Source organism: Zalophus californianus, chromosome 13 (genome assembly GCF_009762305.2).
Source record: "Zalophus californianus isolate mZalCal1 chromosome 13, mZalCal1.pri.v2, whole genome shotgun sequence".
NCBI lineage: Eukaryota > Metazoa > Chordata > Mammalia > Carnivora > Otariidae > Zalophus > Zalophus californianus.
The window spans coordinates 2,531,679-2,555,533 of NC_045607.1; the positions used below are offsets into that span (position 1 = coordinate 2,531,679).

The 23,855-nt window shown below is 56.7% G+C and overlaps 1 protein-coding gene across 1 annotated transcript in view; it reads right to left on the reverse strand.

The window, feature by feature from the left end:
- COL5A1 (collagen type V alpha 1 chain) overlaps positions 1 to 23,855 on the reverse strand; it is a 154,285-nt gene that overhangs the window by 107,655 nt on the left and 22,775 nt on the right. The window contains 4 exon segments of the mRNA XM_035723591.1: positions 3,075 to 3,237; positions 4,535 to 4,612; positions 4,614 to 4,746; positions 10,194 to 10,361. Of these exon segments, the coding sequence (XP_035579484.1) occupies positions 3,075 to 3,237; positions 4,535 to 4,612; positions 4,614 to 4,746; positions 10,194 to 10,361 (542 nt within the window).

A 23,855-nucleotide genomic window follows, 5' to 3' on the forward strand; every position in this document is an offset into this window, starting at 1 on the left:
GTCCTTCCAAGGGAGGAACGTGGCAGCTGGAGAAATCCTTTTGAACGTGCCACCCCCCCCCCTTTCCCCGGTTTGAAGAGCTTCTAAAGAGAAGCCCAGTGGTTAACACGGAGAGTGCCGTTATTTGGCATCTGGTGGAAAGTAAGAGTTAAGTCACTTCTATTTCAAAAGAAACAAAGACTCTTCCTCTCTTGCCCTGAGACCCAGGGTGTCTGGGCCTCGAAGGCCAACGCACCCAGCTCAGTCACTGCCCCGTGAAGAGAAAAGCCAGACAGAAGGCTTGGGGGCCACTGTGCCACGGGCCTTCGCTGCGAAAGCCAGGTCACATTTTCCAACGTGAGCAAGTCTAGCAGCCAGGAAAGTCCGCATCTGGGAAAACACCTCCTGCAGCACACCAACACATCGCGGGCCCCAAAACCTCCCACTCCTGGCAGCCGCTCTGGCTGGAAGAGCAGGAACACCGCGGCCAGCCGTTCCAAGCACGTTTCTGACCTGCGCCTCGATGCAACGCCGGCCCGCCCCCAGCCGCACGGGGAGGCCTGCGCTGCCCCCGACACGCACCACAGACCCCACACGGCCGCCATCCCACACTGCAGATGGGGACCCCAAGTCTCGGACAGGTCAGGCAGCCCAGCCAGCGTCCCCCAGTGGGATTCAGGCCCTGACCTCTCCCGGGGCTTCCCTACAGCAACGCAGTCTTTGTATCTTGTGCTCCCAGGAAAACAGCTCCTTCTGGCTCAGCCAGAATACCCAGGAGGCAGTATTTGCTTTAGGATCCCAATTTTTTTTTTTTTTAAAGGTAGAGAAAGCTTGTTCCAGCCTCTTTACAAAGACAGGCACACCGTGAGCACGCCCGAGGCACGAGAAATGATGCAGCTTTTCGCCTAGCACAGAAAAGCGACCACAAAGTAAATGAATTCAAACCCGTGAAGCCACGGCCCCGCATTGGCACACCTTCCCGCCTCCAGATCCAGACCTTCGACCGACAGGAAGAGGGCCAGTGTCCACAGTGACCCTGGCTCACCGTCATGAGCAGGCACCCACGTAGCTGAGCCCAGGTGAGCCCCCGACATCCCTTGAGGTGCCATGACCAGTCCCCACATTAGACACCTGAGAGTCCCCAGGCTCAGCAACGTCACCTGCTTTACCTGGATCCTGCCACCAGTGAGGGATCTGTACCAGCGACAGCTCAATCCCAGTCTATGTGACCCCCATCCTCTGACACCAGCTCCCCAGGAGAGCCCCTCAGCCCCCCCCGCCTGGCTGACAGCCCCGGCCATCCTGCAGCTCACCCCAGGTCTCTGGGCAAGTCGGGTCGGAAATGTGCCCACGGGGTGTATCTCCAGAACTTGCAAAATTTGGCAGCACCAGAGGGCTCCAGGCTCCACCCTGCGCTGCTGTCCTGGGACACGCCAAGGGTAGCCACGCCCGGCGGGGCCCACGGACCCACCTTCACAGGCTGTGGCCCCCCAGCCTTCTCTTAGTGGTCCTCCACCCCCATCTCCACGTAGACGCGTCTGTTCTGGGCCTTGCTCGTCCATCATCCCACCTCTCCACCTGCCTTGACGCAGAACTCAAATCAAAACCAAGCTACTAACACCGTCGGGTGCCTACTCTGAGGGTCGCCACGTGCCACAGCCCCAGGAAGTCCTGTGTTCATGATCCCACTGCACAAACGGGAAAGCCGAGGCTAAGACACAGCAGGGCGACTTGCCCGAGCCTCCGGATCCCAGCAAGAAGGGGGGCCTGCACCGGGCCAGCCACCCTCCTGAGAGGTTTTGTGGTCATGCCACACGCACCGGTACGACTTTGCAGAAAGATGAGACTTTGGAAAAGTCACTTCTTCACCTGCTCAGCAGCAGACCCTCCCCACCGGCCAGCCCTGGAGTCTGCAGAGACATCACTCCGTCTAGAGTAGAAATGGGAGTAACAAGCATGCTGTCTCCCTCCGGGGCCTCCGCAGTGCGCAGGGATCCGGTCGACACCTGACCAGCCTGGGGGTCTCCAACTCACCGAGTAGATGCACGGGCCCGGAGACCCTACCTCAGGTGTGAGCACAGGGCTGGGGGGCATGGAGCATTCCTCTCAAACATGCCAAGTAGGTGTGCAGCCCTGGGAATTTCGAGAGGAAACGCTGCCCCAAGGACGAAATCCCAGAGCTGGGAGAGCCCTCAGATCACCCAGCATGGTGGTTTCCAAACAGACTTTAGCCACAGAGCCCTGGGGGCGGCCAACGCTCCTTCCACAAAGCCCGAATATGTAGAAGAAAGAAGTCCAGCGGAGGGACCCTGGCTGTCACCTCGCCCAAGCCAGAGGGTCCACCACCGGTCACCTGAAGTGCCTTCTAGAATGCAGATCCCCGGGCCCTGCCACAGGCCTGGGGCCCCGGCACCTCAGGAAGCGAAGCCTAAGCATTTGAACATTTAAGATCCCCAGGCGATGCCACTGCGCTCCGCGGGGGCACCTGGAAACCGCTGGTCCCCTGCAGAGCTGACCTGCTTCTGCAGGACAGAGTTCTTTAACGCTGTCTTATACTGAACCCCAGTCCTCAAAGGAGAGAAAGGCAGGACTCTGCAGGTTGAAGTGGGGGCTCCCAGGGCCCACTCTGCTCAGCCCCCTTCTCCATCCCTGAGGCATTTCCCGGGGAAACTGGGTCCCAGGCTGCAGGCGGGCACCACCAAGGGACAGCACCTCCGAAGGGTGGTGGCTCATGCCTTCCCACAGCACCCCGGCCTCCGGTGCCCCCAGCCACAGCTGCCCCCTTCTCAGGACCCTCAGACACCAGAAGGCAGGAGTCCATGTGTGTCCACAAGGCCCAGACCATGCCCACCGAAGCCTGTGCCCCTCCCAAGCTTGTCCCTGGGCCCCCTGGACAAGGGTGGACACGCTGTCCTCATAGAGCCTCTCCACTTCCACAGGCCACAGACAGCCGTCGGGACGGCCGCAGAGGCCGCAGCCAACAGGAACCAAGGCCACGCCAGAACTCCCACTGTCCCCGAGGAGGCCGCATCCAGGAGGGACCCCTCGCCAGTGCCGGTCCCAGGTGCCCATGGGACAGCCTCCCCTTGTCTTACCTCAAACACTTCCTCGTCCAGGATCCGGGTCCCAAACACGATGATGCCATTGACATCTATTATGGGGTGGTCACTGCGGGCAAGGTGTTTGGTGGTCTTCTTTTTACAATCCAGGATCAAGGTGACATTTTTCTTGTGGATACTGAGAGCGATCCTGTGCCACCTAAAAAGAAACAGCCCAGGCAGGTGAAGGGGGCTTGTGTCACAGATCGCCAACACAGGGGACCTGCAGCCCAAACTATTATTTCTTGCACGGTCGCGGTGGGGCTGGGCAGCTCTGAGCCCAGCCTCTGCCATCAGACCGGGCTAGCCACGGGCAGGCAGACACCATAGTCCTGCCTCGTGTGAACATGAACCCCGTAGCAAATTGCAGGCTGCTGGAGAAGACAGGGTTTGCTGGCACGTGGTGGGATGGACGGATCGATGTGAAGCTCTCTGTGAGAAACACAGGAACCACATCCTGAGGGGCTTCCGAGATCAGGCCCACGGCCTCGGATGTGTTCCCCATGAAAGAGCTAACTTTCAAACTACCAGGGTTTAGGTATGCCCCCAAGTAGAGAATTCTGGAAAGATTTGTCTTTTTTTTTTTTTTTAAATGATTCACTCCCACATCTAATGTGTCCATATCCTAAAGGATATCATACATCCTTTAAAGAAGATGTGGTATCTATACACAATGGAATACTAATCAGCCATCAAAAAGAATGAAATCTGACATTTGCATTGACGTGGATGGAACTGGAAGGGGTAATCAAAATAAGTCAGTCAGAGAAAGACAATTATCATATGATTTCACTCATATGTGGAATTTAAGAAACGAAACAGAGGAGCATAGAGGAAGAGAGGGAAAAATACAACAAGATGAAATCAGAGAGGGAGACAAACCATAAGAGACTCTTTGTCATAGGAAACAAACTGAGGGTTGCTGGCGGGGAGGGGGGTGGGGGATGGGGTCACTGGGTGATGCACGTGAAGGCGGGCATGGGTTGTAATGAGCCCTGGGTGTTATGTGCAACTGATGAATCACAGACATGTACCTCTAAGCCAATAAGACGCTATATGTTAATTAACTGAATTTAAGTAAAAAAAATAAAAAATAAAATAAAAGGATATTGTACATCCTTTCTGGAAGGAGTTGGGTATACCCGCACAATCTTCGATGTCCCTTTGAGACGAGGAGCCTAGCATTTGAGATACTTTAGTGCACTTGAAGGGGAAGTAGAGACCCAGGGAGAAGTCAGGGCCCCCCAAAGACGCAGAAGACAACCCGAGACCAGGACCCAGGCCTCCGGACTCGAGCCCAGTCCTCGCTCGGCCTGGTGCCCACCTGTGTGCATGGTGGGAGCATCCTGCTTTTTTGTCAGGAGCACCCTGCCTAGGTGCTCTGCCAGCCAGCAGGATTTAGGCGGCCTGCCCGGACCCCCCAGCAGGGGTAGGATTGCTGAGCAGTGCCCACTTACTTGCCATCGGACAGGTTGATGCCCCTGAAGAGGGGGTAATCCTCTGGCCCTGGTTTCCCCGTGTGGTCCTCATAGAGGGAAGGGAGAGCGGCCCATCTCCAGGCCGATCTGCTGGATGCCCTGCTCATTGTAGATGGAGACCAGGAAGGCCTGGCTGCCTTTCTTGGCTTTCACAGTGGTTAGAATGGAGAAATCCTCAGGAAATGAAGATGCTGTAACAGAAGACAGAGATAGGAAGGCAGTCAGGAAGCCCTAACTATACCCAGCCACAGCTATACAGACAGACCTGCTTGTGGACCTGGCAACTTTGGGTGCATATGGGGGTGCCTAGCCATCTGCTCCACAGCTGCCCCTTGATCAAACTGTTCCTGCAGCCCTTCCCTACCACTACATGACCAAGCCTACCCTCTTGGAGGCTCAGTACAAATACAAACCTGACCGGTTCTTCCAGCAGTGAGCCTTCAATGTCATCTCCTCAGTTCCTATACCTCAATACATCTGTGTATAAATCCGAATTAGAACCTCCTAGAATGTCAGCTCCCTCTGGGCAGGGGCTGTTTTCAGATGCATCTCAGTACCCTCCATAGTGCCTAAGGCTATACCTAGCAGACTGTGTCTCACTGAGTGCCCTCAGGAGGGAGGGGGAGAGAGGGGAGAAGGAAGGCCGGAGGCAGGGACCACGTTTCCTGGCTAATATGCAAAACAGAAGATAAGTAGAAAGAAATTGAAAGTCTTCAACCCAAATTTTAAAAAGAAAGAAAAAAAAACAAACCCCATATGTTAATGGCAGGGAATGCTCTTTAAAACTCAGGACAGAAACAACACGAGGTCATTAACGACCAGGCCCACACCGGCCTGCCGAGAGCCAGCGTGGGCCTGCCCTGCCTGCTCCAGATCCCCCCCCCCCCCCCCGCTCACGCGCCCTTCCTCCCCATCGATCCTGCTGGCGGAGAAGAGAGCTTGGCTGGCCCCTGCACAGGGGAGCCACCCGGAAACGCTCTGCAGAACCGGCCAGAAGGAGTGGCGCCCGGAGAGGTGTCGGCATGAGCACCCTCACAGAAGAGGGGCTGTGAACCTGGCCTAGGGGCCTGGATAAGGAGCGACCCTGTTGTCAAACCCACGGTTCCTTAGGTCGGTAGCAAGGTCAAGCAGCTGGCCCCAAGGCCTGTGGGGCTGAGCTGGGGGGAGCGCAGCTTCCAGCGGAGACGCTATCCGTGGGCGCCCTCTGCTGATGGAAGCGCCGTGCAGCCAGGCAGCTTGCCCTGCTTCTGCTCAAGGGAGCAGAGAGCCACAGGGTGCCATGCTAGGGACAAGGAGACCTCCAGGGCACCAGGCCCAGGGCGTCCTAAGACTCCCAGCGGGGGGGGGGGGGGGGCCGGAGGAGGGGGACCACCCGCTGTGGCTTCTGCGACCTCTGCAGGACTCAGGGTGAGGAGATGTTGCCAGGGCGAGCCAAGGGCAAGAGAGGCCACGGCTGCTTCCACCAGGGAAACCAACTGGCCCCCGAAGGCCAGCTCAGAGACTCGTGTGAGGTCCCAAGGCGGAGACGGAAGGCCGCTGAGAAGTCCGCCCCACGGGCCCCAAACCCCCAGCTAAGGTGCCCATGGGAAGACAGAGGCCCGAGGACCCCAGCCCCAGGGCTCAGGCTGGGGTCTCCCTCCCCCAGGGGGACCGCTCAGGCCTCCGTTCCCCAGCACGGGCTACGCGGGGCAGAGCGGCCACCTGTCCCAAGATAGGCCGGGTCAGGCTGCCCTTCTACATGGACGGGAAGCCCTTGGGAAGAGGTGTCCTGAGATCACCACAGTCTCAGAGCCCTCGGCTCCACGCTGCCCCTCTGCTCGGGAGACATGAGGGGAGTCAGAGGGGCATCTGCGGGGCAGGCCAGGAGAAGCGCCTGCTGCAAGGCCAGTGGCAGGACCTTGGGGCCCCACTGGGTCCCTGGGGGTGAATGGGCACCAAGGGGCCCAGGGGGTGTTTGACCTGAGGGCACCCCGGAGGCCACTGCCCACGCCCAGGGTGGCACGGTTACAGTCCCTCGCTCTCATCTCGAGGGTCACTGCCCCATCCCCAGCCCAAGACGACCCCACGCCATATACATCCTGTCTGAAATACAGAGAAGAACGGGGAACGAGGGCACAGCCTGGGGAGAGCCACGGCCCTCCCTCCAGCTCGTGAGGACGCCGTGCCCCAGCGTTCACACCTTCGTACAGGCAGATCTCGGCTCAGAGAGCCTGCGAGGATAAATTATGTCTGACATGAATCTCCCTGCTGGTGAAATAATAATGGCTTTATTGTCACTCCAGAGATGGCCTATTCCAGGCGTGACGTGAGCCGGACGCTGACACTCTCCCTGACCCCTGCTGTCTGGGCTCTCCGGGGGACTGCGTCTGGGTCCCACTCTTCCTACTCGATTTCTCAAAGTCACGGGGGAGAGGCGGGTTCAGCAAGAGGCCCGATTACTTCCTTAGGTCATTTCCTTTTCCCTTCGCTGAGGCCAAAGGGTACTACGGCCATCTGGGTATACAGTAGGAACTTAATAAAGGCATCGCTATTAAACTGAATCCTACTAAGCCAACAGCTCCTGGACAGCACGGTCTGCCGGACGGGGGCTGCTCTGGAGGGAAGGTCTGGGGCGAAGGCCAAAGGGGGCAGGGGGACATTGTCATATCCCAGCCCTGCTTCAGATCCTGAGCACGAAGGGAGTCTCAGTGGCCCTGAGGTTACCAGACGGAGGACAAAATGGAGAGAGGACCCCAATCCGAGGCAGTCCTAGGAGACGAGAGGAGGGGGCCGGTGATCATGGGGAGGCCTGCTGTGTCCTGGGGCCCTAGGACGTCGGGGCAGCCCGATGGGACACAGCCTCCTGCGTTCAGGAGGACCCGCGATGGCGTCTTCTCGGGTCTCAGGCCTGTCTTCCCATCACACGATGTCCCCCCGCAGGCAGAGGGTGGTGAGGCCCGGAGACCTCCAGGCAAGCAGGGTCACCCTCTCTGGCTTGCCCCCCAAAGCGTCCCAGTTCTGGGCTCTGCCTTAGTCCTTACAGCCTGTCAGGGTCACCCAGTGCCAACTGTCGGGAAAGGTCCAGGCCTACAAGTGGAGCTGACCTCAGGACCCGGACCACTGGGTATAAGTGAGATGAGGAAGACCCCTCGGAATCAGGGAGGGCGCAAGTCTCCGTCTGCCTAGCAAGTGCAGACACCACCGAACTGCCTACCTGCCCCCCTGGAAGGAGAACAACCCCACTGCAGGGCCCCCCACTGTGCCACCCAGACCTCCCAGTCCAGGGAAGCCGGGACTGCAGACCATCCGCACAGAGCTGCCGAACAGGTGAACAGGCGCAGTGGGTGCCACAGGTTCACCCACGTCAGGCGCGGGCTGGGGGAAGAACACGTCCCCACAAAGGATCCCAAATACCCGCTCGGCCTTGGCCACCGAGTGCTCCTCCATACGCCTGCGAAGGGGGCCTTGCGTCCTCGGAGCAGCTGGGCAACTCCGGGGTCTTCTCGTCATGGCCATGAGTCACCCAGACATGGACGTCCCTTTGCTCTAAGACTCATTCAAACACGTTTACACTCAACTCCAGCCGCCTGACCACCCGGCCCATCCAGCTGACACAGGCATCTCCCCCGACCCGGGAGATGGGCCTCCCAGTGAAAAGGTCAGCAGGAGTCCAAGAGAGAGAAGGGACAGAAGCCATGTGTCTCCTCACACCCGAGGCCAGAGTCACACGACACTGGCCTGGAAGAATGTCCCCTGGCAGCTTTCGCAGACTCCACACTTTGGGATTTGGAGAAGGGACCCCCTCGAAATTCCTACTCAGATCAGCCCGAGGCCACCTCCGGCTTTATTTGGCTTTGATGAGGCGCTGGATCTGCCTGGACCCGTTCCGCTCCTCACGCTAACTGTGACCAGAGGACCCTGTCAGAGCGTTTACACTCTAAGTGTCTAATCAAGTCCCTAATTTGAGAGCTTAGGGAAAACGAGCTCTGAGAAACTATGCCCTGTCTTACAGCTGAGGGATCCACACTGCATCGCCCATCACGAGTCTATCTTCTGGGACCCGTGCGTTTTAGGAGGGCGGGGCAGACTCTCACCCTGAGCTGGGCGGGCGTTGGCGGTCAGCGTGACGGCAGATCTGTCCCAGGCAGGACACCTGGCTTCCCCGGCGCGGCCTGGCCGGGCGACAGTGCTGTGCATGCCCCACGCAGCCGCCGGGGCCTGGGGCAGCCACCCCCTGGAGGCCTTCCTTTGTGCCCCTCAGTCTCTCTAGGACGGGGGACAGGGGGAATGGGGGCAGGACGTAGGCAGCTTCTGGGCGGAGATGAGAGCGAGCATCTGGTGGATGGTTCTAGAAGACAGGCTCAGCCCCATAGGGGAGGAAGTGCTCTGGGACATGTGGAATGTTGGCCCCGACAGCAGTCTGCGGGTTATAAGCCAGAGGGCCTGTCAGTGACCTGGTCTGCAGCCCAGGGCGGCCAGGCACACAGAGGTGGGCTCCCAGGAGGTCTGGAGGGGACCCAGTGCCCCCGACTGACCTCATCTACCCGAAGTGACCTTCTTGAACAGGGCCAACCCAGCCTCTCTCAGGGACAGACACTTAAGGGCCCCGTGGATTAAAGGAAGGCTGAGTGCAAGGGGCATCGGAAGCAAGCACGAAGCCCCTGAAAGAGCGTGTCCTTCAGGACCCTCTGGGGACGTGGGAGAACAGAGACACCACAACTTGTCCCAAGACTGCCCAATGTCGGGGCCACAGCCAGGTCACCAAAAAGTGATGCACAGTCTTCTACTAATGACAAGTGTATTATAGCACACGGAGCGGGCGCCTGCCCCGGAGAGCATGACTGCCTGGTCCCCTGGCCCCTTTCTGATCTGAATCACAAGGAGCTCATTTAAGGCAGGGCGCTGGCGGGAGGGGGGAGAAGCGATCCATCACGGGCTATTTACCCACGTTCAGAGAAGCCCTGAGGGTTTACCTGACCCTGGGGTGTGGGGAGGGGTGTCACAGTGTCCACAGCCGGGTAACAGGGACAATTGGGGTGCCACATCTTAGCAGCCGTCGCCCCCTACCCTGGACACGTAGTTCCAAGCAGAGATCTGGTGCTTGGCAATTGCTTCTCATGAGAAGCCTGCACCCTCCAGCTGGGAGCCCTGATGCTCGATTCCTATTTCTCTCCAGGTCATTGCCCCCAATTAAGCTTCCGTGTGGGAGCACTTCCTTTCCCATGACCCGGGGTCTCTCTCAACCATGTCACAGGGGAACTAGCCATCACCTTTTTGCATGTGGAGTCCTGGCAGCCTGTCTACAGCTGGAGATACACCTGCTCAGAAAAGCGAGGGGAGCAGATGAGGCCTCGCGGGCCCACATTCACTGGTGGGTGGGGATGGTTGCTGAGCTGCTTTCACTAGAATGAGACCAGCGGCCTCCTTAGAAGGGCTTCCTGGAAAACCAAGTGTGCTTCTGCCGCCATACGGTCATCCTGCCCTGCGCCCTGGCTGGAGGTGGGGGGGTAGAGCCATACCCATACCCACGTATGTCCGTCCCCACCAACCCGCACCCAGAACACAGGCTCAGGTCCCGCCACCCAGGACACAGGCTCAGGTCCCACCACCCAGGACACACACACACACACACACACACACACACACACACGCCTCTTACCAGGGTACAGCTGCTTGGTGGGTGCACTGAGCTGGGCATCCTTCGTGACTCTGTAAGCGACATCTGGACCTTTGGAAGATCTCCGCGTGGCACAAAAGCCTGTTGTCTTTGTTATTCCATCAGGCAAGTTGTGAAAATCTAGGACCTTCAGGAGATCTGCTGGCTGAGCTGAAATGGCAAAGGGAGGGTAGGGGGTTAGCCCCAGGGAGGAAGGAACAGCACACAGCACAGGCCACCTGCTGGGGAGCGCACGGAGGGCTGAAGGGAATGGGAACCAGCTCAGAACCAGCTGTGACACCGGGGGCTCAGGGGCACGGGGTGGCCCACTCTGAGAAGTACACGCGTCCGGGTTCCCAGAACCGCGCTCCTGGCCTAGCTCCTGCCCCGGCCACGCACCAGGAGCGAACTGTTGCTCGCTGTGCCCCCTGTGGCCTTTCCCCCTGCAAGTTTGCAGACCTGGCTCCTCCACTCTGTCATCCTCCACTGGCAGGTGCTGGACGGGTCCGGCTCCCAGACACCCCTTCCCACCCCGTCGTGGGAAAGCCACCCAAACGCAAGCCGCGAGGCTAGTAGGACCCCACAGCTGATGAGAGCGGCTGCAGAGGCGGGGAGGTCTTCCGGAGCGGGACACTGGCAGCTTGTGGGTTCTGCCGTGAGGCTCTGGGGTCGGCATGTCCCCTGTGACCAGGACGAGAACCGCAGAGACCGTTGGCGCATTTTATCCCCCATAGTCCCCCGATTAAAATGTGATTTTCCCATCACTGTTCACAGCAAGAGCCAGTTTCCATTTCCCCCAGAAGACATATGCCTACAAGGTAAAACAGTGCAGAACCAAGGACAAGGGAGGAGCAGATCAGTGCATCCCTTCTAGAAAGTTCCAGACCCTCCACTGGGGGCTCCTCAGAGAAGAGCAGCAGGGCCTGAGGGCATTCCCACGGAAGCCAGGGCACTTTCTTCAGCAAGAGCCGGCTTCCCCGCGCCCGTGTCTCCCTCCTTTACGTCAGGAAGAGTGGGGACCTGCAGGCTCTGAGAAGCATACGCCTGGGATCCACACACCTGCCCCAAACAGGCGATTGCATGGGGAAAGCTCCCATTACCACAAACAAGAGGACCCACCGGTCCCAGCAGAGAAGATAAACTCCAACTTGGAGTCAAGAGTGTCAGGCCACGCGAGCAGCAGGTGCCGCCCTGGGGTTTCGGGGATCCCAGTGTCCAGCACCCACCTGCCTGCAGGGTGGGGCTGGGGCTGGGAGTGGGGACTGGCCCCGCCCCCACTACTGGGCACGTGAGCCCCACTGGGCCAATCAGGGCGCAGCACCTCCCTGTCCCAGGTGGTTGGTTCCCCAGGTGGACCCCAGATGGCCTGACAAAGCTCCATCCTGGGCCTTTTCTTTGGGAAAGAAGAATCCTCTGTGCTCTGCTGGCCCCACACATGTACTAGGAATTGGGAGCTGCAGGCGGCCCTCTCCTGGGAGGGAGAGACAGACTCCTGCCACACTGCTTGAGCCCCTGGATCAAGCCATGCCTGAAGAAGGTGCATCTACATTAGCCAGTAAGTTTGTCCTTATATTTAGGGCAACTCAGGTTAGACTCTACCACCTGCTACTGTAAAATCTGCACCCACTGCTGGGGTGACAGAGAGGCTGACAGCAGGCTCTTCAGCTCACCGGCTCACTGGCCTCCCTCCCCAGAGGGCTGACTACATGTGCCTGAGACTCACTCAAGAGGAAAGTTCCACTTTCTAACAAGGGTGGAGGATCTGGAGGTAAGAAAGGACCCCCCCCACCACCAGCATCGGTTTCCCCTTCTCCAGTCCCGGGAATCCTGCAGCCAGCTTCTGCTCCCAGAGCTCAACATAACCATGGGGGGGCACGTGGGTGCCCCGAAGCCTGTGCCCCCTCCCTGCTCATCCAGCAAGGCCCTGACAGAGGCCCCTTGCCCAGGAGGGCAGGCCTGGAACAGGGCCGGGCCATGGCATTCAGGGCCACGGACAATGCTCTGGCAGGTGCAGATGGCACCCTGCGGGCCACCCTCCCCACACCATGACTCACTGGGATGGGGGAGACAGAAGCCTGGGCCAGGCCCTGAGAACACCATGCTACCCAGATCCCAGAGTTCTGCCCCCAGAACTGTCATTTCTACAACTCAGCCGTGCTGCAGAAACCCTTAAGGAAGGGACAGCGTGGGGACCCAGGACACTCCCGGTCCAGACTGACCTCCACTCATGGACAGAATCATGGCCTCTTGTGGCCTCTGTGATTTTCTGGCGTGGCTCTCGGCTCCTACCCAAGGCCCGGCCACCACACAGGGTAGTCAGCCCCTCCTCCAAAGCACTCGACACTGGTGACCCCACCCACGGGCCCCCCTGCAGCCCTCGCCAGATGCCCATCCACCTGACATCAGGCACAGGTGCCAGCAGAGGCCAGGCCTGGACTCGGGCCGTGGGAAGAGACAGGCCATGCCAGCCGCCAGCTCACCTGCCACAGTGACACAACCCCAAGGTCTGGCTCATCTCTGAGACTCAGTTCCAAGGCAGGCGGTGGCCAGGGGAGGGATCAAAGATCCCGGCTGGGGTTTCTTGGGCTCACATCCCACTAGCTGGTGATGCTCTTCCCAGATGGGCAGCTTGCAAACCTGTTTTCTCGATTGCTGATGGGAGAGAGCTGTTTTCCAGAAGCCTCCAGGACATGTTTATAGGCCTCTGCTAAACAAGTTGAAAAGGCCACCAGACCATTCAGGCCCAACACCACCCCTCCTGCCGGCCAGGGGCTCCCTGTGCCAGAGCTAAAAAATATTTTTAAGTTTTATAAAAGGTGTGGGAAGGGCCTGGGAAGCATCTGGCAGGACAGGACTTTCGTAGACTTCCCTTCCATTGACACAGGAGCCTCCTCTTCGAAAGGCAGTTTCTTGGGAAACCAGGGCCCTTGGTGCCTCTATCAGCATGAGAACGGCTGAAAACCACTCCACAGACACCCCAGCCAGCAGCGGTAAGGCTCGGGGGGCAGGTGGGGTCCTAGCACTGGCGCCATGTGCCCACGAGGCAGTGCGAGGACCCTGGAAAGAAACGCAGGGGTGACAGCAGTGACCCTCAGATACAGAAGCAGGGATCGACCGACTGATCTACCAGTGAGCAGGTGCAGGGGCGAATGGCCCAGAGCAGAACGAAGAGGGGCCGGAGACACATTTTACAACTGGCGGGCACACGGCCGGGGGCAGTGTGTCCACCAACCCCACTAGGATGACCTCTGCCACCCCCAGAAGCACTTTCCACAATCACTCTGCAAGCCAGCTGCCCGGCGCCCCTCCAGACCCGGAACGGCGGGACTCCATGCCACTGGGGGCCGCCGCCCCCCATTTCACGGCTGCAGGACACGAGGCACCAAAGCAGCCCCCATCAGTGACCCCAGGGCCCCCGTGGCCTGACCACCAGTGGGTCACACGGCCACCATGCCAGCGAGCCTCCAGGAGGCGGCACATGGCCCCACCTTCCACACGAGGCTGCCGCACGTGTGCTGGCCTTGGGCTCAAAGTCCTCTCCTTTTGTTTATTTTATTTTATTTTATTTATTTTATTTATTTTATTATTTTATTTTATTTTATTTATTTTATTTTATTTATTTTTTTGCTCCTCTCTACATAAGCTCCACGTGTTCTCAAACACTTGCTATGGGCAAAGACTGCGTCTGAAACCCTGGCTCTGTCCCTCAGCGCCGGACGACAGGACGGCTTCCAGTGGCCTCCAGGTCGTGGGTTATTAGAACTGCTCTCCAGACCTGGAACCGTAACGAGCCTTTGGATTCCACCAGGCCACTCGTGACCAGAGCTCCCGGGGGAAGGGACCTTTTCCTTCGTCCCCCGACTCCTGGGGCCCCGAGGCCAGAGCAGTACCCACCGCTACTCTGGCATCAGGGTGTCCTCCCCAGTCCCGTCCTGTCCGCCTGCCAGATCTCCAGGACCCTGGGTCCCTTCTCAGGTAAAGGCTCCCACCAGAGCCCAGGCCCGGGGCGGGATGAGCAGGGGCATCACGGCACCTTTATCCCATCAGGTGACCATCAGCACTGTCCCCCACAGTGATGGGCTCCAACAGCCCTTGGGCTTGGGGATCTCTGGGGACAGGTGCTGGTCTGGGCTGGTCTGTCTCCATCCCGTGGTCACCTGCACAGCCCCTGTCTGCACCCCTGCCTTCCCTGGGGCAGGAAGGCCATGGTCCTCCTGTGACACAGGCTCAGAAGACTCAAGAGCCCAGATTCCAGCCAGGGCTGCTGGGAGGTGTGAGGCTCGAAGCCTGCATCCTCAGCACCCAGCAGGAATGATGCTGCCCCCCACCCTGCAGGGACCCCCAGGCCTCCCCAGCCCCAGAACTCCATGGCTCACCCTCCAAAGGCCACAGCCCAGCATTTCCAGCAGCGAACCCTCTCGACAGAGACCAGGGCCAAATCCCGCCAGGTGTCTGCAGGGTGCTGGGCGAACCTAATGGGATGAGCCCAGAGGAGGGCGAGCGAGGGGAGGAGGGGGTCCTGCACGCTTCAGAGTCAACATCGTCATCGCCAAAAGAAAACGTGAGAGTTCTCTAAATAACCACTTTCAAAATCCTCAGAACTGTCTGATTTTAGAGCTAGAAGGGACCATAAACAACACGGGGCTAGGGCCCTTTATTCTGAAAGTGAGCAGGTGTGGAGAAGGGGGGTGACCATCCCAGGATCGCACAGCAGGCTGGTGCACAGCGGGGGCCACGAACCAGCCACCCTCAGCCTCTGATCCACGCCGGTCCTGACACACGGCAGGTGACACACGGAGCTAACAACAGGGTCCCTGAAGCACAGCGCGTTCACCTCCGGCCATGTGCGGTGACCTCACTGCTCTCGTAGATGCATCCTTCCACGAGAGGAGGTAACACCCCTGTGTCACGTCCCTCTGCTCTCCTGGGCTGCAGACCTCAGGAGGACCCCGCCATCCTGGCGCTCAGGGGATGCTCCCGGCACCTGCCACTGAGGGCTGCCCCAGTTCCGTGTCAGCGGAGCGCCACCGGCTACCCGCGGAAACACACCTGCCCTCACTCTGCCCTCTCGAGTTCCCTCCTCCGCTTCCAGAAAGGACACAGCGGCGAGGGGTGGGCTGAGGCCCCCCTGGCCCAGGGCTGAGGCCCTCCTACCAGCACTCCATGACCCCATCAAGGCCAGCCCAGCAGGTTGAAAAAACAAACAGGCCTTTGGAGGCTGCGACTGAAATTCCTCTTCAGTGACCAAACTATGGGAACAAAGCAGAAGGGCAGGGGGTGGCCAACGTGCTGAGGGCCTGGGACAGGCCTGTCTCCAAGTGCTTCCCCTCCCCCACCCCAGGGCTGTCACCTCAGGGCAGGCCAGGCTCGGTGCTGTGCTGGGAGCACTGGTCTCTGAACAGCCTTCAGTGGCTCCCATCACCGAGAACTCACTCCTCTGCCAACATCAGGGCCCGGTCCTGCCCTAGAGGCCCAGTTCTCACTGGCTGCCGCCCCAGGGCCACAGCATTGCACGGACCACTCCATCATGGTCCCTGAGAACAGAGTCCCGGGCTTGTGCAGTGCACAGCATGACCACCCTGCTTAAGCCCCCCGGGACCCCCCCCAACATGGCCTCAGCACCCCTAGGCCCCACTCAGGCACATTTGTGGCTAGAGGGGGCCGGATTCGAGCCTGGCTCTACCCACCCTGCCCTGTGGGCCATGGAGCGTCCCGTACAGGAAGGGACACGAGGGCCTGCCTGGCAGGGAGCTCGCAGCTGGCTGGGGCTTGCTGTCCCCACCCCTCCAGCCGGTACTCCACCAGCCTTCCCTACGACATCCCTGACCACCTGTCGGTCTCTGTCTCCCACGGGGACGAGCCCGGCATGGGTCTCGCAATGCTCGACATCACTGTGCTTGTCAGTTACTTCTGGCCTGTGTCTGTTTCTAAAGCAGAGCTCAGGGCCCACTGGCACGGCCTCCTGGGGGATGTTCTCTGCTGAAGGAGGCAGCTGTGCTGTGCGTGACTGTTTGTGCAGCATCTGTCTCCTGGACTAGACAGACGGCCAGAACAGGTCCACCTGGTGCCGCCTCCCCGGGGCCTCCAAAGGCCCTCGGATTAGGGTTTGGCAGACGTGGTTCTGGTCCCAGCCCCCCCAGCCACCAGCCCCATGGCCCTGGGGAAAGTGGGCTCCAACCCGGAGCCTCCCTGCCACCATCTGTGAAAGGGAAGGGACACAGTGAGGAGTGGCCAGCACTGGGATGGGGGGCGGGCATGGGCCTGGGGCAGCATCAGCCTGAGATGGGACTGCTGAACAATGCCAAGCACCTCCGCACCCCCCCACCCCCACCCCACAGTGTGCGGGGAGGAGGGGAGGGACGGTGGGAAGCAGGGAGTGCTCCCCAGGAGTGCTCCTTCCGTGAGCCCACACGAGAGCCTGGAGATGGCGAGAGGGTGGCCCGAGCCTGCTCCTCGCTGCACCTTCATGGCAGCATTTTGAGGGTGAAGGGTCATCACGGTGACGGGAAGGATGAACTAAGAGCTGATCAGAACTGAAAGCCTGAAGGTATTCCAGACGGCGAGGAACAGAGGTGACCTCAAGCCTGTCACAGAGCCCATCGGCAGGTCAGGGCCAATTGCAGGACGCCCCCCAGCCCGGCCTCACTCAGTCTGTGCACACACCAACCCCTGAGTTCTGGCTCATAAGCAGGATGCCCTCAGCCCACATGCCCCACCTGCCCGGCTGCTGGTTAATGCGGCCACCCTCTCCCTGCTCCATCCTCCTGGGGCCCAGAAGCCTCCCAGGCCACAGCTCAGCCTTGGGAAAAGCCCCAGGGGCCATCAGTTCCTTCACAGGGGCCTGGTTGGCCTTTTCCTCCCAGCAAATGCCTGTGGCATTCCGTTCCACTGCACTTGTCACCCTGGAGGGGTATGTCACACCCCAAAACCCCTAGCAGTTCCAACACTGTGCTGTCATCATGGGTGTCCAGCTGCCCAGCAATGCCTGGGAAATGGGGAATCGGTGAGGGGGTGACAGCTGCCAGGAGGCACAGGCTCTGCAAGCCACAGGAGAGCAGCAGGTAGAGAGGGAGTTTCAGTCTCGCTGAGTGGGCCCCAGCTAATACCCCTTCCCCAAAGGACCTCCCGACAGATGACACACTGGGGCTGCAAGCCAGTGCAGTGAACCTGGTGCGAGGGGGGATAGGGGAGCAGTACGGGCCTGAGCACCCACCATGCGCCTCCATGACCTGGGGAGGGGGTCAGCTGAGGCCCTGAGTGCCCAATGTGCACCTACATACCCTGGGGAGGGCATCAGCTGAGGCCCCGAGCACCCATTGTGTGCCTACATACCCTGGGGGGGTGTAGCTGAGGCCCTGAGCACCCACCGTGAGCCTACATACTCTGGGGAGGGGGCAGCTAAGGCCCTGGGTGCCCACTGTGTACCCACAGGAGCACAGTATTCCTAAGGAGGGCCACAGTGGGGAGGTAATTCTCCTGGTCTGCACCACGAGAGGTGGAACTGGTCTGAAACTCACTCCCTAGGCTGGGACCTTCGTCTTCCACCTCTGGACACATGGCACCTCCACATCACCCCACACTGTGGCCGAATGCTGGCCAGGGGCTCAAACATATGTATGTGCCACCACCTCGGCCGAGGGCACCTACACACAGTCCAGCCTGGTGACCCTCCAGATGAGAAGGGGACCTCAACGCGCACACACACGTCACTGGGAGGAAGTCCCACTACCGGCAAGGCCTCCCATGAGGAATGGCTGGTGAGGCGGAGCACATGGGAGTCCTGCAGAAGGAGTGGACAGGAGCGCGGCCATCCTATGGGAGCAGAAGAAGCCCCTCGGGTTTGTCTGGGGCAGGAGGTAATCCACCCACTCACCAGGGCAGCACGGGGACGTCCATCAGGGCACAGCCAGGCCTCACGGAACAGGCTTGGCTCCCACCTTGCCAAAGACCGGACTAAGACTCCAGCACCCTTAGGAGTGGAAGCAAATGTCACAACCAAGGGACAGGAGGCATCTTCCTGCCAGCCTAGGAGGAGGGACCAGAGCAGGGACGGGGTCCTGCAGCCTGCTGTGAAGATGGCACAGGCTAGTGGCCTGGGCTGTGTGCAGGCACTGCCAGCAGAAGCCAGTCCAGGAGTGGAGTCCCCAGGCGTGATGGGGAACCAGAGGATTAATCTTAGTTTCCTTGGAGGTAGTTTATCTCCTTGTTCTGGAGGAGAGGGGTGGGGATGGCACCAAGTGCCAGATTCCACCCGGCTGGGGTTGGCTGTTTGCAGCAGCAGGCTCAGTCCACCTGCTTCTAGGAGGCCTAGAGGGTAGGCTGGCTGCCATCTGGCCAGCTGGGGTCAAACTGGCAGGGGGCCCTCTACATCCACGGCCTCGCCCAGGCCCAGCACCCAGGGAGTACTCAGGGTGCATGCAGAGAAGGGCAGGCAGGCATGCGCCAGAACTGCACCAGCCCCAGATCAGACACACAAACGGCTTTGTGAAATGGATGAGTAGTACCAGTCACTGGGGTGCTACGGGGCCTCATTCATGCAGCAATATTCTCTGGGGTCTACTGGGAATCAAGCACATGTGGAAGGTCTGCATCATTTCTGCACTAACCCTCCCAACATTCCAGAGTCTGGGCAAGGCCTCAGCTACACTGGCCTGAGCATTTCCAGACCACTGGCCCCCCACCCGAGAGGTGCACACGCTTCCTGCATGTGTGTGTGGGGGGGGTGGTTGACTTTAGGACTCAGAACGAAATAAACTGACATACCATGGAACCAGGTACTAGCACACCCCAAAATCCACAGCAGTTCCACCATGCTGAGCCTCAGTTTCCCTGCTATAAAGGGGTATAATAACAGGACCTGCCTCTCCTGGGAAGCCATGAATGGTAGCCAAAGTTAGTAGACCAACAACACGGGATTCTCAGGCTCCTTCCCTCCCTAAAGAGTTATTATGACAAGTCAAAGTGGCATTTGTAAGTGACCCCTTTGCTTAATGAAGCTCAAGGAGAGCAAGAGGCCCCACCATAAACCGTGACACCCCAGCACCACACCACAGCCTGCACACACCATGCCCTCCCGCCCCTGGACTAGCAGGAGATGCCCCAAGGGACCTACCATATCCTGGACTGTGAGTTCCTTGAGAGAAGGGTGTCACCCATAATCACAGTGAGAGGAGAGAGCTTAGCCTAGAGTGGATACATAGTACAGTGAATGGACGAACCAGCCAACCAACTAACCAACCAGCCAGCCAACCAACTAACCAAACAGCCAGCAAGCCAACCAACCAACCAACCAGCCAACCAGTCAACCAAACAGTCAACCAGCCAACCAACCAACCAACAAACCAACAAGCCAGCCAACCAACCAACCAGCCAACCAGCCAGCCAATCAACCAGTCAACCAGCCAACCAACCAACCAACCAATCACCAACCAACCAGCCAGCCAGCCAACCAACCAACCAACCAATCACAAACCAACCAGCCAGCCAACCAACAGCCAACTAATCAGCCAACCAATCAACCAACCAACAGCCAACCAACCAACCAACCAACCAACAGCCAACCAACCAACCTACCAGCCAACCAACCAACCAGCCAACCAACCAACCAACCAGCCAACCAACTAGTCAACCAGCCAACCAGCCAACCAATCAACCAACCAACAGCCACCCAACCAACCAACCAACCAGCCAACCAACCAACCAACCAGCCAACCAACCAACCAGCCAGCCAACCAACCAACCAACCAACCAGCTAACCAACTAGTCAACCAGCCAGCCAGCCAGCCAGCCAACCAACCAGCCAACCAACCAACCAACCAATCACCAACCAACCAGTCAACCAGCCAACCAACCAGCCAGCCAGCCAACCAACCAGCCAGCCAGCCAACCAACCAACCAACTAGTCAACCGACCAATCACCAACCAACCAGCCAACCAACCAACCAACCAGCCAGCCATTAAACAGAACCAACCAACGTACACGTGAAGGAAATGTGTGTTTTGTGGACTCTAGATAAATCCAATGAGGGAGGAAACTCTGTGGAGACAATTTCACAGCATCCCAATTAGGACGCACACACACATTGACCTGCCATTCCCCCCATTAGGGCTGAATTCTTCAGAAACCTTGCAAAGGTGTAAGGACGTCCAAGGCAGAGTCATTTGTAACAGCAAAGAATGGAACCAGGTAAATGCCCACCAGGCGGGAGTTGGTTAAATAAACAGGCTGTGGGCTATGAAATCCTCTGCAGAGGCTGGACAGGAAGGGGCTGGTCTCATTGGCCTGACCTGGGGCAGACAGCCAAGACATGTGAAAAGAGCAAATCACAAAAATATTCACAGAGCACCATCCCTTTCATGTTAAAATAAATAAAAGCTGTCTCTGTAACCTGAAACCATGTCATGTAAATGCACACACAGAAAGGCCCAGAACAATACCCACCAAAGAGTGAGGGGCTTCCATCTGGGCAGGGGCTGAGCCCTGGAAGAGGGTGAAGGGGGATGTCTGCTCATCTCCCTATACACTTCCACTTCTGAAAAGTGCTCTAAGTATATATAGCCACACAAAACCTGCATACTTGTATTAACAACCACAACAAAATACCAAAACACATTTTTTAAGTGTGGCAGTTTTAAAATGGCCACAGATTCTTTAACACAAGTGCCCATTAAGAGGTGGTGTCTATGTCCCTCCCTTGAATCAGGGGGGTTCTGTGACCACATGACCAGTGGGGGCAGAGGAGGTGCTGCGTGCTAGCTTCTGGGTCCCAGCTTGAAGCAGCCTGGAGTAGTCTTTCTGGGAACAAGACTCCATGCTGCCCTCGAGGGGCCCATGTGAAGGGAACCCAGGCCCCCAGCCAGCACCCGGGGCTGCCCCACCAGCCCCAGTGGAGCAGCTCAACCAGACATGGGGGGCAGACACAGGGTCCCCTGTCCACCGGCCCCACTCGCAGGCTCCCGAGCCTACTAGGATTGCTAGAGCAGAGGACTCTTATTAAGACAGTAAGTTCTGGGTGGTTGTAAGGCAGCAAAGGATAATCACAAGAAGCCAGCAACAAATAGGGGCTGAGATTTACGACAGCAATACTCCTGATAGATGCCTATGAAACTCTTGCAGCGAAAGAGGAGGAAAACCAACAAATAAATCATGTTCAATGTCACTAGTCATTATATAAACCCAAATTAAAGCAAGATTCTTTTGTCACCCATCAAACTGGCGAACTTTTTTTTTAAAGTACTAAATTTTGGCAAGGACGCAAATTCTCATTCAGTACAAATGGGAGCCCAAACGGACACCTTCCAGGAGACAGGGTGACACTGTCACATTTGCGTTCACTCCCTCCACCCAGTGGGAATTTACCTCCAACACCAAGTAATGCAAAAATATAAAAATTTAAAGACCCTTGCCACAAAGTCATGTGCAAAACCGGAAACGCTGAAAGAAAGTAAATGTTCCCCACCCGGGGCGGGGGGGGGGGGGGGTGGTGGTGGTGATCAAACATATTATTGTACATCTGAATACCAGAATATCATACGCTCATTAATTTAATTTATCGTTATAGTAATGTTAACTAATGTTACTAACATTTAATTAAGTGATCACTAATATTAGTAATAAAGGGATATTCAGTCATCTGGGGAAATGCTCCCAGGTTTTCTTTTATTTTTTTTTTAAGATTTTATTTATTTCCTTGAGAGAGAGAGAGCATTAGCAGGGGGAGGGCAGAGGGAGAGGAGAGGGAGAAGCAGGCTTCCCGCTGAGCAGGGAGCCCAATCCGGGGCCCAATCCCCAGAACCCTGGGATCATGACCTGAGCCGAAGGAAGACGCTTAACCCACTGAGCCACCCAGGTGCCCCATTTTTTTGTTTAAGTTGGGGTTTTGGAGGTATAATTTGCATGTAGTAAAATTCATTCTTTAAAACTCATTCTTTTTAAGTATACAGCCCAGGAGTGTGACTGATGTGTGGTCTTGTGACACACAACCACCTGTCACAATAGAAAACATTTCCATCACCTCAAAAAGCCCCTCGTGTCCCTCTTCCACGCCCGGCCTCTGGCATCTATTTTCTCATCTTTTTTTCTATAATTTTGCCTTTTCTTGAATGCCATGCAAATAGAATCATATCACATATGGTCTTTTGTGTCTGCGTCTTCCATTTAACATAACCCTCTGTACCCGCATAGCTCATGTGCCCACTCTGACTATTGCTGTGAAGGACTCCATTGCACAGGTCAACCACAATTTGCTTCACCGTCTCCGCACTGATAGGCACTTGTGTTGTTCCCAGTTTGGGGTAATAAAGCAGCATGTGAACTTCACACGTGTGTCTCTCCACAGACAAAGGTTTTCATGTCTCTTGGGTAAATGCATAGGAGTGGAATTGCTGTGTCCTCTGGTAAGTATGATTGACTTTATCAAAACCTGCCAAACTGTCCTCCAAGTGGCTGCACCAGCTTGCATTCCCCCCGATACTGTATAGTGTCTGCACATCCTGGCCAATGCTTGTGTGTGTGCCCTGGTACCTGCCTGTGGTTTTCATTTGCATTTCCCTGATGACTGCAGCTGTGAAGCATCTTCCCATATGCAAATGCACCATTCATACATCTTTTTTGATGAAATATCTGTTCAACTCTTCTGCCCAATTTTAAATTGGGTCATTTATCTTTTCACTGTTGAGCTATATAACATTGCTTTATCTCTTCTAGATGTGTTTATCACATATGTGTTTTTGCAAACATTTTACTCCAATCTGTGGCTTACCTTCCCATTTTCTTAACAGTGTCTTTTGAAGAGCAGAAGTGTTTAATTAGATCAAGTCCAATGTGTCAAATTTTTTTTTATGGTTCATACTTTTTGTGTACTTTCTGAGAAATCTTTGCCTAACTCAAGATTTTTAAAAAAGGGTCTTCTTTCTTGTTGTATTCTTTATAGTTTTAAATCTTACACTTGCATCTATGATCCACCCTAATTTTTACGTATGATTTGAAGGGTCCAGGTTTTTGTTTTGTTTTTTTTTTTTTTGCAAATGGATGTCTAATTGTTCCAGCACAATCTGTCCATAAAGACTACCCTCTCACCACTGAAATTTCTTAGCACCATTGTCAAAAATCATACAGGAGTGAGACCATTTATACTCTCTCTTCTGTTTCCTTTCTCTGCATGTCTATCTTTATGTCAACACCAGAATGCTTTGATCATGAGAGTTTTATAGTAAGTCCTACAGTCACAGAAGGAGTCCTCTAAATTCTTCTTTTTTTCAAAATTCTTTTTGTTATTTTAGGTCCTTTGCCTTTCCATATACATTTCAGGATCATCTTGTCCATGTCTACTTTTTGAAAATGCCTACTGGGATTTTAATTGGCATTGCACTGAATCTGTAGATCAGTTTTGGGGGGAAATGATACCTTCACAATATTAAATCTTCTTGTCCATGAGCATGGTATACCTCTCCCACTCTTCAGACCTTCTTTAATACCCTAAGCAATGTTTTACAATTTCCAGTGCACAATTATCTTGTCAAATATATCTCTAAGTGTTTCATATTTGGTTGCTCCATACAGTGGCTGCTTAAATTTCTATGTCCAACTGTTCATCTCTCACTCTAGACATACTAAGTGACTTTTGTATTGACTTTGGCTCCTGTGACACTAAATTTACTTATTAC